General features: G+C 42.1%; 1 protein-coding gene across 3 annotated transcripts in view; it reads left to right on the top strand.

Annotated features, from left to right (window-relative positions):
- The window catches only part of SLC12A1 (solute carrier family 12 member 1), a gene marked incomplete at both ends in the record, with an annotated part of 95,653 nt that overhangs the window by 9,846 nt on the left and 69,737 nt on the right, over positions 1–16,070 (top strand). The window contains 6 exons of one of the 3 annotated variants that reach the window (XM_080707560.1): positions 658–789; positions 926–1,001; positions 9,897–9,992; positions 11,703–11,842; positions 13,092–13,202; positions 15,786–15,897. In XM_080707560.1, the coding sequence (XP_080563686.1) occupies positions 658–789; positions 926–1,001; positions 9,897–9,992; positions 11,703–11,842; positions 13,092–13,202; positions 15,786–15,897 (667 nt within the window). Of the gene's footprint in view, positions 1–657; positions 790–925; positions 1,002–8,665; positions 8,762–9,294; positions 9,391–9,896; positions 9,993–11,702; positions 11,843–13,091; positions 13,203–15,785; positions 15,898–16,070 lie in introns of all 3 variants that reach the window. The other 2 variants (XM_080707559.1, XM_080707561.1) reach the window with 2 other exon arrangements.

Genomic DNA, 16,070 nt, shown 5'->3' with positions numbered 1-16,070 from the left:
GAGCACGTGCTTAGCATGTACTATGCCCTGGACTTAATTTCCAGCCCCCAAAATAAATAAATAAATAAATAAATAAATAAATAAATAAATAAAAGTAGCTACTAGAAAATTTTGAGTTACACACATGACTTGCATTTGTAACTGAGATAAGTCACTAGTTTCAGCCCTACTAGGTCAGCCTCAATTTGTTTATCCATATTTTACATTGGTATATCTGTATGGTAGTTTTCAATTATCTGTACAAAAAGGGATTGAGGATGTTAAAGATTAAAATATTCCTTAGACAATTGAAACTAAATTTTAACTTTTAATTTTATTCCATCCCTTCTCTCTTTTGTTCCTTTTGCGTCTTAAACTTATCTTTTCATGTATGAAAATCATCTCATCAATGGAAGAGCCGCTCACTTCCCATCCATCACGTCCGCCACTTGAGCCATGCCCCAACTCACTCCCAAGAGGGACTTTCCAGCTCCCAGGACAGAAAGGAAAGAAAACAGAGAAGGAAAAAAAAGAAGTTATGCTTCTAACATGATCAGACTATGTTTTTGAGTTTGTTTTGTTTAAAATTTCAGGCCGGTCGTTTTGATATGCCTTTGAATGTTTTCTGGAACCGTGTGTCTGTTGACTGCTATGTCTCTGCTCTCAATAACTCTGCAGAATGTGACAGTGACCCCAGGATCCGCCGAGTGGGTGGCTAATGGAGATGGGATGCCCGGAGATGAACAGACTGAAAACAAAGAAGAAGACAAAGCTGGCGCTGTCAAGTTTGGATGGGTGAAAGGTGTGCTGGTGAGAAAGCTCCTCTGTTTACAAATGAAAACCTTTCATCCAATCACTTAGTTGGTTAAGTGTGAGCAAGGCCTGGCCTCTAAAATTGCAAAGTTTTTGCCCCCCATTCCCCCCTCAAATGCCCCTCTGTCCACAGGTGCGATGCATGCTGAACATCTGGGGAGTCATGCTTTTCATCCGCCTCTCCTGGATCGTCGGAGAAGCTGGGATTGGTAAGCGTTTCTTCTTCCCTCCTAACTACATCTTGTCGTAAATGATCAACTCCCTGGGTACCTGGGTTTCACCATTAACACTGAGACTGAGATGAAGGTCATGGAAATGATTTACACCTGAGCTCCTTCTGCTTGGCATCTAATGCTGTCAGAACAGGAGAGGAGCTGACTCCTGCAAGGCTGGAATTTTCCTCTTGCTAAGCAGGGATACGCTCAAGTACATATTTATGTCTTTTTGTGTGCGTGTGCAGTACTGGAGATGGAACCCGGGAGCATTCTATCTCTGAGCTACGCCCCCAGCCCTATTTTTTATTCTTTATTTTGAGACAGGGTCTCGCTGAGTTGCAGAGGGCCTCATTAAGTAGCTGAGGCTGTCCTCGAACCACGATCCTCCTGTCTCAGCCTCCCAAATGCTGGGATTACAAGCATGCACCACCACGCCCAGATATTTCTGTGTTTTGATAGAGCATAAAGCAGACAAGTGCACAAAAGCACATCTTTTATAGATAGAAATATGCATATTTGAGGATATATTAATATTTGCTCCTTATTTGCTGAAGGGTATCCTTTTTATGATAATAGAGAAACTTTGCTAAATAAAATTGGCATCTGGGAAAACTTGTGAAAATATGGTCTAATAGACATGCTGAGTTGCTGAACATTTTCCAAAGAATTGGAAATAATTGTGTTATTTTCAGGTGTCAGCAGTAAAAAAAACAACGATCAAGAAAATAGTCCCAGATATAAGCTTAAAATGATAGCTGAAATGAATCAATAATGTATATAACTAATGGCTTTTTTAAGTTAAAAAGTAGAAGACATTGATATTATTATTCTAAGAGTGATTTATTAATGTTTTAAAATTGCTACATTCCATTTGACGTATTATTTCCTCTGGCATAACTTCTCTTGTTAAGATCGGACTCATGAAAGTTATATAAAAAACCCATTTGAATTTTATCAAAGTTCCCAACTTAACATGATAAAAAAAAAAAGTAATGCTGCTCCTTCCCATACAGGTGAAATAAACCATAGATTCACTTTTGTGGGAAGACTTATAAATCATTAGGATCAAGAACAGAGACATTGAGGTGGGCCCTACTCCAGAAGTTAGCTCAATTCATGATTAAAAAAATAGTTGGTTATTATTGCTTTCCGCCCCTCAAAACACATTCACAACCACCAGAAAGCTAACTTAAAAAAAGAGAGGGCTAGCCGGGCGTGATGGCACATGCTTGTAATCCCCATGCTTGGGAGGTGGAGACAGAAGGATCATGTAGGTTCGAAGTCAGCCACATCGGCTTAAGAGACCCTGTTTCCAAATAAAAAGATATATTTTAAAAAATAGGTCTAGGAGTGTAGCCCGGAGGTAGAAGGGCTTCCAGGAACCCCAGTACCACAAAAAAAAAAAAAAATAAAAACCCACACACAAAAAAAAAAACAGAGACATTGAGGTGGGCTTTCAGGCCCTACTCCAGAAGTTCACTCAATTCATGATTAAAAAAGTAGTTGGTGACGCCGGGCGTGGTGGCGCACGCTTGTAATCCCCACGCTTGGGAGGCTGAGACAGGAGGATTGCACAGGTTCAAAGCCAGCCTCAGCTACTTAGTGAGGTTCTCAGCAACTTAGTGAGACCCTGTTTCCAAATAAAATATAAAAAAGGTCTGGGAGTATAGCCCGGAGGTAGAAAGCCTCTGGGTTCCACCCCAAGTACCACCAAAAAAAAAAAAGTAGTTGGTGATTATTTATTGCTTTCCGCCCCTTAAGACACATTCAGAACCACCAGAAAGCTAACTTAAAAAATAAAGGGCTAGCCGGGTGTGGTGGCGCACGCTTATAATGCCAGCATTCAGAAGACCAAGACCAGAGGATTGTGGTTCTAGGACAGCCTCAGCTACTTAGTGAGACCATCCACAACTCAGTGAGACCCTGTTTCAAAATACAGAATAAAAAATAGGGCTGGGGGTATAGCTCGAAGGTAGAATGCCCCTGGGTTCCATCCCCAGTACCACGAAGAGAGAGAGAGAGAGAGAGAGAGAGAGAGAGAGAGAGAGAGAGAGAGAGAGTTGAGCTGTACGTTGAAAAAGTGGAACCCTGGGTGTATTCATTCGAGTCACCCCTCCATGCCAGTCTGGTATGGAGCTGTACCTATCCTCTGTATTTCTATCTTTTAATAAACTTCTTTAAATCTTAAAAAAAAAGAAAAGAAAAAGTGGAACCAGTTCTCATAGTTTTTCCATGTTTGATGTTTGGCAACTGCGAGGTTCCTGACAAAGAGCTGTTTGCTGGTTTTATGGTGCATATCAAATGAATGCGTGCAGCCACGGGGTCCAGAATAAGTATGTGCTGCTGCATGAAAAATCTGCATCTTAATATTGCCAAGGTTTTGCTCCAGGGTTTCATGCAAAATTAGGTTTTTAAGGGCAGTTGAGTAACTTATTGAGATCATCAAGAAACATTACTTTGTTTGGAGGTGTGAGAGTAACCAAGGGCAAGAGTAATTCTTCTTTAATGCAACTTATTTAACAGCCATATGTTTGGGTAATAATGTGAACTTTAATCAGATCTTACATTACACTTCACAGACAACCCAGTTTCAAGTTTCTTACAAAATTGTGAAGTCTGAATAATCCTATCCTCTGCTAAACAGTTAATTACACTTTCAAACATTAGTGTTATATTTATTTATTTATTTATTTATTTATTTACTTATTGTGGTACTGGGGATGGAACCCAGGGGCATTCTACCTCTGAGCTACACCCCCAGTCTTATTTTTTATTCTTTATTTTGAAACAGGGTCTCACTGAGTTGCAGAAGGGCCTCACTAAGTAGCTGAGGCTGTACGCAAACCGCCATCCTCCTGTCTCAGCCTCCCAAATGCTGGGATTACAAGCGTGTGCCACCATGCCTGGCTCATATTAGTGTTATTTTATTTTATTTCTTTATTTATTTTCACCAAAATACTGGGTACTGGGGTTCCTGGAAACACTTCTGCCTCCGGGTTACACTCCCAGACCTATTTTTATGTTTTTTATTTGGAAACAGGGTCTCTTCAGCCAGCACTGCTGGCTTCGAACCTGTGTGATCCTCCTGTCTCTGCCTCCCAAGCACAGGGATTACAACCGTGCGCCACCACACCTGGCATATGTTAGTGTTATTTTAATAAGGAATAAATAGTTAAATCACAAAAGTGATTCACATTCTACCTAATGATTGTTCAGTGAGTTTTCCTTTGAATAGAAGTTCTTAGGTTGTGGTTTCTCTTTCTTCTTTTCTTTTTAATTCTCAGAAAATTGATTTTAGTGAGTAGTAGGAACTTTGTATCACCCATGCTCAGTTTGACCAGCTTTTGCTGTGACCCTAGAGCTGAGTCAAGTCGCCGTTTAGTTCTATTTTGGCTTCCTGTATTGGGAAAGAAGGGGGGGGGAAGCAAATACAAGTGCTTTTTCTTGTTTCTGGAGAAGAAACCTGGACACATGTTCAAGCCCAGATCCTATGAGTAAATCCAGAAGGAATCTGGTACCAATAGGAGCAGCAGCCTCCGTCGTTGGTTAACCATTCTGGGACCATGAGTTTTATCTTTCTTATTCCTAAAAGCAAACTAGAATTATTAGCAGAGTCATAGGCCAGAGGCCTGACCCTGAGAATCCAACACATCAGGTCTGCCTGCCCACACCGGCCATATCAAGAAAACAGTGCAAGAGACTTTAATCAGTTCAGCTACACCGAGAAGTCAAGGGAGCCCACATCCTTAGCCTCGTGTTGGTGCTGATGGTGATGTTGAGGTCTTATAGAAAGGGGAATAGGGAAAGGGCTAGAGGTTTGCTTAATTAGAGGTTTTTCAAAGCTACCAAGGGAGGGACCTCGATCAGGTGTGGCCTGGTTTATCTTTTTTTTTTTTTAATATATTTGTATTGGTGCCTTGTAGTCAAACATCTCAATGGAATAAAAAACTTGTGAGGATATACAGGCACACATCAGCCAATTAGCCTTTACCCAATCCCAGCCCTGGCCTGGTTTATCTTTATCTCAGGATCGGACGGGCAGGGCCCTGTCAGCAATAGGAGAGTTGCTGTTGTCTGTGAGGTAGATTCAACTCATCACAGGATATTTATTCATCAGACCTCTTGTTCCTGGAATCCTGGATGACTCAGAGGAAAGGAAAGAGATGGGGCATGCAGGCAGAGATGCTAAGTCTATGAACCTGCTGATATCCCCCCAGGGGCATTTGCAGACAAAAGCGAAGATCTAAGTCCTGTTACCAAATGAGCTGATAAGGCCATCCAGTTGCTCTTCTGGGCTTTGGAGACCTGGGCTAGGGCCTGATGATTTTCAGTCAAGGTGACCATTGGGCAGTGTTGGTAGCTCTGAAAAGCAGGTGTGACCTGAAGCAAGCTACTTATATTCCTTGAGCTTCCCTTCTCGCCTGAAAATTAGGGAGCTGGGTCAATTCTTTCCCAATCAATTGTTTGGAGACAAACCTACAGGACCTTGCTGAACAGGCAGGTAGAATTTGAGATAAGCTGAGGGTAGCTTAGTTATTTTACTGTAGAGTACAAAAGAATTACCTGGGAAGGTAGGCTAGAAAATTTGCAGAATCTTGGGGTTCTGTTTTAAAGATCTGAACTGAGTAGGTCTGGGCAGTTGTGGGGTTTTTTTTTTTGTTTTGTTGTTGTTGTTGGTTTTGTGCTTTGTTTTATTTTGTTTTGGTACTGGGGATGGAACCCAAGGGCATTCTATCTCCAAGCTACACCCCCAGCCCTATTTTATTCTTTATTTTGAAACCAGGGTCTCACTAAGTTGCAGAGGGTCTCACTAAGTAGTTGAGGATGGCCGCGAACCTGCCATCCACCTGTCTAAGCCTCCCAAGTACTCGGATTATAAACATGTGCCACGATGCCCAGCATAGGTAATTTAAATAAGCACCCAGGCATTTCCTGGATCCCAAGGTCTGAGGACCAAATCTTGAAAAAACAATAAACTGAATGTTGTCCACACTGCCCTGTGCCCTGGGTTTTGTATTCGATTATAAGAAAGAAACAAGTCTTTCACTACTGAAAGGTACATAATGTTGCTCCAAAATTTTCAAATGATTCACAGAAATATATACAATGTAAAAGGATGAATTAAAAATGTAAGGGAGGGGAAATAAAGGCAGAGGGAAAATATTGATAGGAAAATAATAAAACAAGGAAAATAATAAAAAAATAATAAATAGGAAAAGTAGGTTTAATGTCATGCGGTGCAAACCATGTAGTCCTGTTCAGCTTCTTGGGTGTGCCAAACATTGAGTCTCAAACGTCCTCAAAACAAAGGCAACATCAAAATAATGTGCAGAGGATAAAAAAAATAATAATCTCCTTTAGTAGTCAGATGTGATGGCACACACCTGTAATCCCAGTACTCGGGAGGCTAAATCAGGAGGATTGCAGGTTCCAAGTCAACCTTCACAACTCAGCAAGACCCTCAACTCATGAGATCCTGTTTCAAAATAAAAAAATAAAAAGCAGCACTGGGGATGTATTTCAGAGGTAGAGTGCCCAATACCACACACACACACACACACACACACACACACACACACACACACACCATTTAGTAGCAAGGACCTGAGACCACTTCATGGTATAGAAATTATGCTCACCACAGGCACCGTGCATTAGATACACGCTGCGTTCAGTGTAACTCTTCCTCACAACCCCAGGCTTTTAAGAGTCTAGAGAGGCCAGAGCAATATGGTCCAAGCTGGCAGCCTGTGCCCCACAGTACTTTTTCCTCACTGCACCTCGACCTGGGAAATACCCTGGACACTTGGAGTGTGGCCGGGAGGATGAAAGCAGCCTGACTTAAAGCCTTGTTCTCAATTCTTTTTTTTTTTTTTTTTTTTTTTAGTAAAGAATAGTTTTTATTCTTTTTATTTTGAAACAGGGTCTCACTGAGTTGCAGAGGGCCTCACTTAGTAGCTGAGGCTGTCCGCGAACCACGATCCTCCGGTCTCAGCCTCCCAAATGCTGGGATTACAAGTGTGTGTCACCACGCCTGGCTCTTATTCCCACTTCTGCCCTTAACCTCCCTCCATTTGCCTTTCTTGTGGGGCCTGGCCAGAAAGATCATGGCCAAGACTACATTGCTGACCACTCATGGGACCAGTGAGCCTGCCAAGAGCAATTACAGAGAATCCTCTTTATAATGGATCCAGGCAAGGCCAGTGGCAGTGACCCCACAAAATCTTCCTAGCTGGGCGTGGTGGCACACGTTTGTAATCCCAGCATTTGGGAGGTTGAGACAGGAGGATCAGGGTTCGAGGACAGCCTCAGCTACTTAGTGAGGCCCTTTCAACTCAGTGAAACCCTGTTTCAAAATAAAGAATAAAAAATAGGGCTGGTGGTGTAGCTCAGAGGTAGAATGCCCCTGGGTTTCATACCTAGTACTGCAAAAAAAAAAAAAAAAAAAAGAACACTCTGGTCAGTCACTGTTAGATAGGATATTGGGGGAGGAAAAACTCTTTCCCTCTACTTACCTTAGGTTCAACGTCCAAAGTCAGATTAATAACAGAAAACAAAAGTTTACTAACATGTGTGTTGTGAAGCCAGTGTGGTGGCACACATTTGTAATCTCAGCATTTGGGACGCTGAGACAGAAGAATCATGGCTCGTGGCCAGCCTCAGCTATTTAGTGGGACCCTTTTCCAAATAAAGAATAAAATGAAGTCTGGGAGTATATCTCAGATGTACAATGCCCCTGGGTTCCATCCCCAGTGCTGCTGCTGCTGCTGCTGCAAAAAAAAAATTATTACTATTGATCTTCTGGACCTTAAGATCTTCAAGGGCAAAATTTTTATTTTTGTTTTACTTTTTCCTTGCAGTTTTTACACCGCCAACCACACAGCTAGATACATAAGAAGGGTTTTAATAAATAACAGCTTTTATGGCTATTGTGGCTGTAATGGGAAAGTAGTCCTATTGATTATGTTCTGGTTCTGTGCACTACGGTAGCAACTTTATACATACAGTCTTTCTAGCTTAATTGCTCTTTCTTTCCTCCGAAAAGTAATTTGCCAGAGATCACATAGCTAATAAGTTACCGCAGTTCAGTTCGATTCTTTCTACTTTCTCCAGCTGTCTGGTGAACAAGTTGCGTTCTTGTGTAATTTTTCAGCTTTGCGTGACCAAATGTAAAAGAGAAACTTACCAGATAGGATGCACATTTAGTCTCCAGGTTATATGAAGAGCTTGGCATTGGGTCAGCCCATTTTTGTGCTTACAAGTGTCTAGAACATCATCGGACACGAGACTCACGCTACATCCCCCGCACCCCAGGGTCCCCTTCTCAATACATGAGATGGGCATTGGTATCCTCACCTAAGGTTAATGGAAGTGTCTCCCTCAGGAATTCGCCCTCACGTGACATTTTGACCAGCCTTAGTTGTTCAGCTGGGTGCAAGGAAGGACTGTGCATTTTAGCTGTCGAGTTTCTTGGAACCTGAGCTACTCCGGGCGGAAAGCATTAAGGCTCAGTGGCGACGGTTTGGTGGTTTCCTGGGTAACCGATGAAACTCAAGAGGGGCCCTTCTGTGATGACTTAGGCTTGCTGGCTTTTATGTAAACGACCCAATGGATCATTCCACCATTTAACTACTTTTGTTTTTCCTCTCTCAACTGAGGTCTTGGTGTGATTATCATCGGCTTAGCCGTGACAGTGACTGGTATAACTGGCTTATCCACCTCGGCTATTGCCACAAATGGATATGTCAGAGGAGGTAATTAAACTGGTGACCCGCAACATCATTTGTAAGGTAAAGGCAGCACAGTCTCAAATAGCTCACCGCTGACCTTTCTGGAATGTTTTCAAAGGTAATATAACGTGGTTCCTCCCCCCAGAGGACCCCCCCAGGAAAAGGAATGTAAGAAAAATGGAGAAGGCTATAACCTTTGTCAAATCCCCAACTTTCTCATTCAGGTTCCTCCCAAGCAAGAGAGAAGGTCAAATGCCATGTTTTTTCTTTTCATTGCCAGGGTTGTTTCTCTCCCAGGACACCAGCAAAAGTCAACTTTTCCTTTCCAGGGCCGCATTTGAGATTGTGTTTGCTTTTGGAAACCATCCTTCATCATAATGAGTGCTTCTCTGACTTGATCTTTGGGCCAGACGTACCAGTTCCTCTTTAGCACAAAGAAACCCCACCGGGACCCAAGACATGGACTTGGAAACTTAAAGGCAGGGTAGTCTGCAGCAGTCCAAACATCCGAAGGAGAAAAGTAAAATATATTATCTTCTATCTTTCATTGCCAACAGGTCTTGGAGTTCTCATTATTCTTCTTTCTACCATGGTAACTTCTATTACTGGGTTGTCAACTTCTGCAATAGCGACTAACGGGTTCGTACGTGGAGGTAATATCTCTAAGCTATCTAATACCCTCAACATTTGCGACGGGTAGGCAAAAAAATTTTTTTTTCTATACTTTTTTTGTTTATGTTTTTTGGACGGGAAGAAATAGCTCAATGTTCTGGAAGGCTGGCTAACTGGAGTTGCTGGGTACAGAGGTGAGGTGAGTCTGCTCCGGTCAGTTCCGGTCTCCTTTCTAACAGAACTCTCTGGCACATTTACAGGTCATGCTTTGCAGATGTACAAACTCCTCCGGTAAATATTTTCTCTTTCAGGCCAGTCTGCACATTTTCTGGTGCCGTTGCTTAGAAATGACTCCTGGATATGAACTCAGTTGTTTAGTACATTTCAGGTGCTACTTAGACCTCCACAGAATGGGATCTTTTAGAACATTTCAGGTTTTCATGAAGAGAATGATCCTTCTCTGACAAGATTCAGCCTGCGGTCTCCAGAATCTCTGGTGCCTCCTCTCGGTACTGGAGCAAACATCTTTTCTGGGGGAATTTTGCAGGTCTCGCAGTCATCATCATCGGCCTGAGTGTAGTAGTGACAACGCTCACAGGTATTTCTATGTCTGCTATTTGCACAAATGGAGTAGTAAGAGGAGGTAAGCCAATCAATTCACTTATGATTTTATAAGCTTTGATTACAATCGCAATGTCTAGAGTTGCTTTAATCCTAGCTGTGAAATTTTCAGAGCCCGAATTAGTCCCCGAAGTCTTAAAAACAAAACAAAATAGCCCCAAAAAACAGCAAAGCAAAATTCTTCTCAACTGAAATTAGGAGATCTCAAAAGAAGACTTTTTGGCCCATTGCCTGTGAAGAAACGTGTTTGTTTATAGCCTGACTATACATCTAAAAGAGGCATTGAATGTTAAAGTAAAATCTATGGTGTCTGTGCCATGGACGATCCTGCTGGCCCTGGCCCTGAACCCCTCAGCACGGGTGTTCTTCGGCACCTCAAAGACACCTCTGATGATTCCCACTCAGTAAACCATCCTGTGCCCAGCCAACAGGCATTACCCCAAACAGTGTGATCCTTGTGGCTAACAGGCATGGGAAATCATAAAAAAATACATAAGTAAAAACAAAGAGTTTTCAAGTTATCCAGGAACAGGCAGTGCTGGTCAGAAAATGGCGGGTATAAAGTTTATTATTGTTCTTCTAGTTTATTTCCTTGCCCATCTTTCTCCCCTTGAGTTTTCAGCTCTCTTTTTGGGTACCTCCCCACTCTGGGCTTTCTAAAACATCATCCTGCCCATAACATCCCTCCGCTCTCAATGTCTGCCGGTCTCTCATTGAGTGTAACCAGCTAGCTAACTTATTTCATGAAATTGTGGTCAAGGGAATCATGGAGATTTGCTCCACTCAGTAAATATGTTCTCTTTGCAGTAAGGATTTTGATCTCATAACCTAAAGGAGTTACTCTAGTGAAATAAACTCTTTCATGGTAAAAAGTGGTTTGGGGTTTTTTTGAAGGTTTTTTGTTCAGGGTTATTCCTGTGTCAATTCTGCCCACCTCCAAGACTAGCTCAGTGCGGGAAGTCATTATGAGGGTGTGTGATACTCAGACCTCTCACCTAGCTTTTGTTTTAACCCTCATCACTTGTTCTAGGCCCCCTACAGGCTATTGAGCAGTCCAGTTCAGTCTTTCATTTGCAAAGACGTACACAGCCATGTATAGAACTACTTTTCAGGGTCTAAAGAGAAGCAATTGTCCAAGCCCTTTCTACTTATCCTTCCATTGGTACCCACATTATGAGTATTTGGCAATAATAATCCTGCCTTGTTGAAAACCAAATACTATAAATAGAATAAATAACATATAGCACTATACAAATATCTTGTTTTACTGGAAAATTTCATGCAACAGAAAGTAAGTTAGAAGAACAAATAACTTTTTACTTTGTTTTCTACCGAATCCTGTCTGTTTCTGAAAATTTGAGACATCAAACTTTACTTTGCTTACATTATTAATTTAAATCAAAATTATTACTTCAGTGATACTTTTTAAAGACAAAGCACTTTTTTGGTAAAGTTTGCTGTCTTTTTGTTTGTGGCATTTTTTAATTCAGTAAATTGGATTTCTTTAAGTCAGAATACTTCTGCTGTAGATAGAACGATTCTTTTGTGCAGTTTAAGGAACAGCTACGTAATTGATGATGATGATACAGAATTCCTCAAATTATTAGGAAGTTGTAGTATTTTAATTAAATAAGTGACATTTTAAATTTCTTAGACATTCAAAATAATTTGATCATACAAACTAAATCTTTAGCAGTTCCTCTGTATAAAACACGGCCATTTCTTATTCCAGGTGGAGCCTACTATCTTATTTCCAGGAGTCTGGGACCCGAGTTTGGTGGGTCGATAGGCTTGATCTTTGCTTTTGCCAACGCAGTGGCTGTTGCGATGTATGTGGTAGGATTTGCTGAAACTGTAGTCGATCTTCTTAAGGTAATTAAGGCTTTTCTTTACATATCCAAGCAAGATAATTTAATTCCTTTTTGTTTTCCTGGGCATAGAGGATATTATTATGGCAAAATGTGGGAGGGGGTGGTTGGATATGGGAGAAGAAGCCCTGGAAACAAATCAGGAGATCTGGTTACGAGGCCAGCTCTCATGTTATCAGCCAAGAGACTCCGAACCAGTTTCTCTATTCATGTGAAATGTGTTTTTCAAGGCTCTAATGTGGGCTAACAGATACTGTTTGTGTATTTCACAGAGGCATCATATAGATCAGATGAAAAAATGCACATGAGAAATCGTGTAAAGTACATGATGTACATTCACAAACATATCAATCACTAAGCCAGAAATGAGACAGAGGGAAGGAGGAGGAAATGGGCAGGGAATTGGGGAAGGGCTAAATGAGCGATGTGTGCGTGTATGCCTCCACTATCTTGTACCCCATTATGATGTATTACAATGCACCAAAAAAAATTTTAAAGACATTGTGTAGCATATAAAGAATCAGAAAGGTAATAATATTAGTATCAACAGTCATATTATTATCATGCTTATAGATTTCCAAAGGAAAGTTCAAATTTAGAATAACTCACTGCAGAAAATAGGCATTTTATAGTTTTCAGTGTCTCACCTAGGATAGTATATTATATGGTCAAGCACACTATTTGGCAGGTTTGCAAACTAACTTCGAATTTTTTCTTGTGGTAACAATGGTACTCACTGAATTTGATTGGTAAAATTGCCTCTCTGAATAAGTGAGCATATTCTATACTTCATAACACATGTTATCTTAGAGAAATTCATTATCAGGTTTATATATTCCATTCTTAAATTGAACAGCACTTATTTTCCAATATTCATCTTATTAAACTATTCATTTTTTTATTCCTTTAGGATTCCCCTCAACATGCACAAATAACTAGCTATTCTTCTGGGGGAAAAAAGCAATAAGTGTGTATATATACTTAGTGCTTAATAGCTTCAAAAGCTATGACTATCATGAATTGCTAAAAATTTCTAATTCTTAGCCTTGGCTATCAAAGGCTTATTATCACAGGGGAAAAAATAATGCTAGGCTCTTTATCTTCTCAAACTTATAAGCACCCCTTTCTTTTATTGTCTTATATGGCCCCAGGCACTCATGTACAATATCTCTCTTAACTGTTAAATGTTACAAAAAGAACCACATGCAAAGAGCCGTATTGCTAATCATTGCAGTTATTCCTTTTCTCCGCAGGAGAGCGATTCAATGATGGTGGATCCAACCAATGACATCCGTATAATTGGCTCCATCACAGTGGTGATTCTTTTAGGAATTTCAGTGGCTGGAATGGAATGGGAAGCAAAGGTGAGTTTCTCAAGATGATGTTATCAACCACCGCTGGTCGGGTCCTGGACAAATGGCAGAAATAGAAGGAGCCCCCTATTCAAAAGAATTGCTGTTGTCTGTTACAGTGAAAGGAGCAACCCAGCCCTAGGTTAACCATCAAGCCCACAAAGCTCCGAGCCGGATGCGGCTCATGGATCATGTGTCATGTGATGGGCCTGTGTTTTGTCCTTCTCTGTGCTTGCATCACAGTGACACAGCTACCCAGGATGCTGCCATCTTCATGTGTAGACTTTTTAAAGATCCTACCAGTAAAAAAAAAAGATCCACTGGAAGCCTGTTTCCATCACAAGCCCTGGTGTCTCCGTTCAAGCTGCCCATGGGTGTTGAGATCCAAAAGAAATGACAAGTGTGTTGAGAGAAGGCAATAGAGGCAGACTATACTTCTCCTCTGAGATCCAGGAAATTTGAAGGGTACCATAGGTGTTGGGACCAGAAGGTATCTGGATTTAACTAGCAGTAAGATAGTGAATTTCTGACCTACAGGGAACATGTCTTTGGGCTCTTTGGTAAGTCTGCACAGTGATCAGTGCCATTGAAAATGTCCCTCTGTGTCTGGAGATGCAGTCGTGGTTCTCAAGTGGTCACCAGAAATGGACAGAGGGTCAAAGCCTACCACCCACGTGAGGCAACATGAGACATCCCTACATAGCATCTATCTGTGGATTATGCATTCACACATCAAACAGTGGTCACCGTGCGCTGGGCATTCTGGGAAGCACTAGATGGTCCTCTGTGATCAAAACAAGCACCATCTCTGCCCTAGTTCTACAGATGGACTGTGGGTAGTTGAGTGGTAAACAGGGAAATAAATATAAAATGGTACTGCGAAGAGTACTATGGAAGGAATAAATAGGAGACAGAGATAGTGGAAAATAAGAAGGGGCCTGAAGATGTGCTCGGTGGCACAGCACTGGCCTATTGTGCACAAATAGATTTGATCCCCAGCACCAGAAGAGAGAGAGAGGGAGGAAGAGAGAGAGAAGAGAGATAGAGAGAGAGAGAAAAAGAGAGAAGAATAAGAATAAGAATAAGAAGAAGAAGAAGAAGAAGAAGAAGAAGAAAAAGAAGGAGGAGGAGGAGGAGGAGGAAGGCAGAGGAAGAGGAAGAAGAAGAGGGGATGAAGGAGGAGGAGGAGGAAGAAAAAGGAGGAGGAGGAGGAGGAAGGAGGAAGGAGTAGGGGGAGGGAGGGAAAGCCGGGGGAGGGGGAAAAGGAGAAAGAGAAGGAGAAGATAGAAGGAGGTATAAGAGGAGGAGGAAGAAGACAAAGAAGATGAGGAAGGAAGAGGAGGAGGAGGAGGAGGAGGAAGAGGAGGAGGAGGAGGAAGGAGAGGGACACCTTTAGATCACTGTATTCCCTGAAGATGGCAGCTCTCCGAGGAGTTCGGTGGCAGTGGAGCAGTGTCTAAAGCTCCAGTTCTCTGTATCATGTATGGGAAAAGGGAGGGAGTTCACCAAGTACTGTGTGTGTATTTATTCCTAGCACTCTGAACTACATTATGATGTGAAACTACAGTACACCAGTAAAAGTGTGTGTGTGTGTGTGTGTGTGTGTGTGTGTGTGTGTGTGTGTGTAAGATCCATCTCTATGGTTAGAATGCCTAGACTTGAATCTGGTTCATACCTCCGTATAACCCTGAGTAAATTATCTAAGCTCTCTGTGCTTAAGCCACCTCAATTTAGAATGGGAACAAATAGTATTGCCAGTCCCAGCAACTGAGTGAGACCATCAACAACTTCATGAGGTCATTTCCAAAATGCAAAAATAAGCCGGGCGTGGTGGCACACGATTGTCATCCCAGCATTCGGGAGGCTGAGACCAGAGGATCGCCGTTTGCGGCCAGCCTCAGCTACTTACCGAGGCCCTTTGCAACTCAGTGAGACCCTGTTTGAAAAAAAATAAAAAGACTAGAGCCAGTCGTGATGGCGCACGCTTTCATCCCACCATTTTGGAGGCTGAGACTGGAGGATCACGGTTCGCAGACAGCCTCAGCGACTTAGTGAGGCCCCTACAACTTAGTGAGACCAGTTTCAAAATAAAGAATAAAAAATAGGGTAGGGGTATAGCTCAGAGGTAGAATGCCCCTGGGTTCCATCCCCAGGCCTGCAAAAAATAATAAATAAACAAATAAAAATAAGAAGACTAAAAAATAGGAGTTGGGGGTATACCTCAGAAATACAATGCTCCTGGGTTCCATCCCCAGTACCACACACACACACACACACACACACACACACACACACACACAATGCAAAAATAAAAGAGCTGGGAGGAAGAGTAATAAATGTAATAAAAGCTCAGAGGCACAGTGCTCCTGGATTCAATCCCCCTACAAAATATACATACATACATACACACATACATACATACATACATACATACATGCTGTTCCATAAGGATGCACTTGTTACCTGTGCTGGGTAGCAGAGTCTTAAATGAAATAACCATCTACCGTCTTTCTTCGGTGTACCTGTAACTTTCCCCATTGTGTAAAGAGGTGTCTGGTGAACCTAATTTGGTCTCTTCTCACTTGGCCCTTCCAGGCTCAGGTGATTCTACTCATCATCCTTCTCATCGCCATTGCGAACTTCTTCATTGGCACCGTCATCCCGTCCAACAACGAGAAGAAGTCCAGAGGCTTTTTTAATTACCAAGGTACAGATGACAAATGAGCTCCTTCTGGATAAAGGGCCCTTCTTGGCTGCTCTCCTCCCCTCCCCTCCCACCCAGCTCAGCCTTCAGAATCCCAGAGTGGTCCGGGCAGAGGAGCCGGCGGGAGCCGGGGTGGCGTTCAGCCCCGCTGCTCATCACTTGGGAAGCTCCCGGGA

This window comes from Muscardinus avellanarius, assembly GCF_963383645.1.
Source record: "Muscardinus avellanarius genome assembly, chromosome: 12".
Lineage (NCBI taxonomy): Eukaryota > Metazoa > Chordata > Mammalia > Rodentia > Gliridae > Muscardinus > Muscardinus avellanarius.
This window is presented reverse-complemented; position numbering and strand designations above follow the sequence as displayed.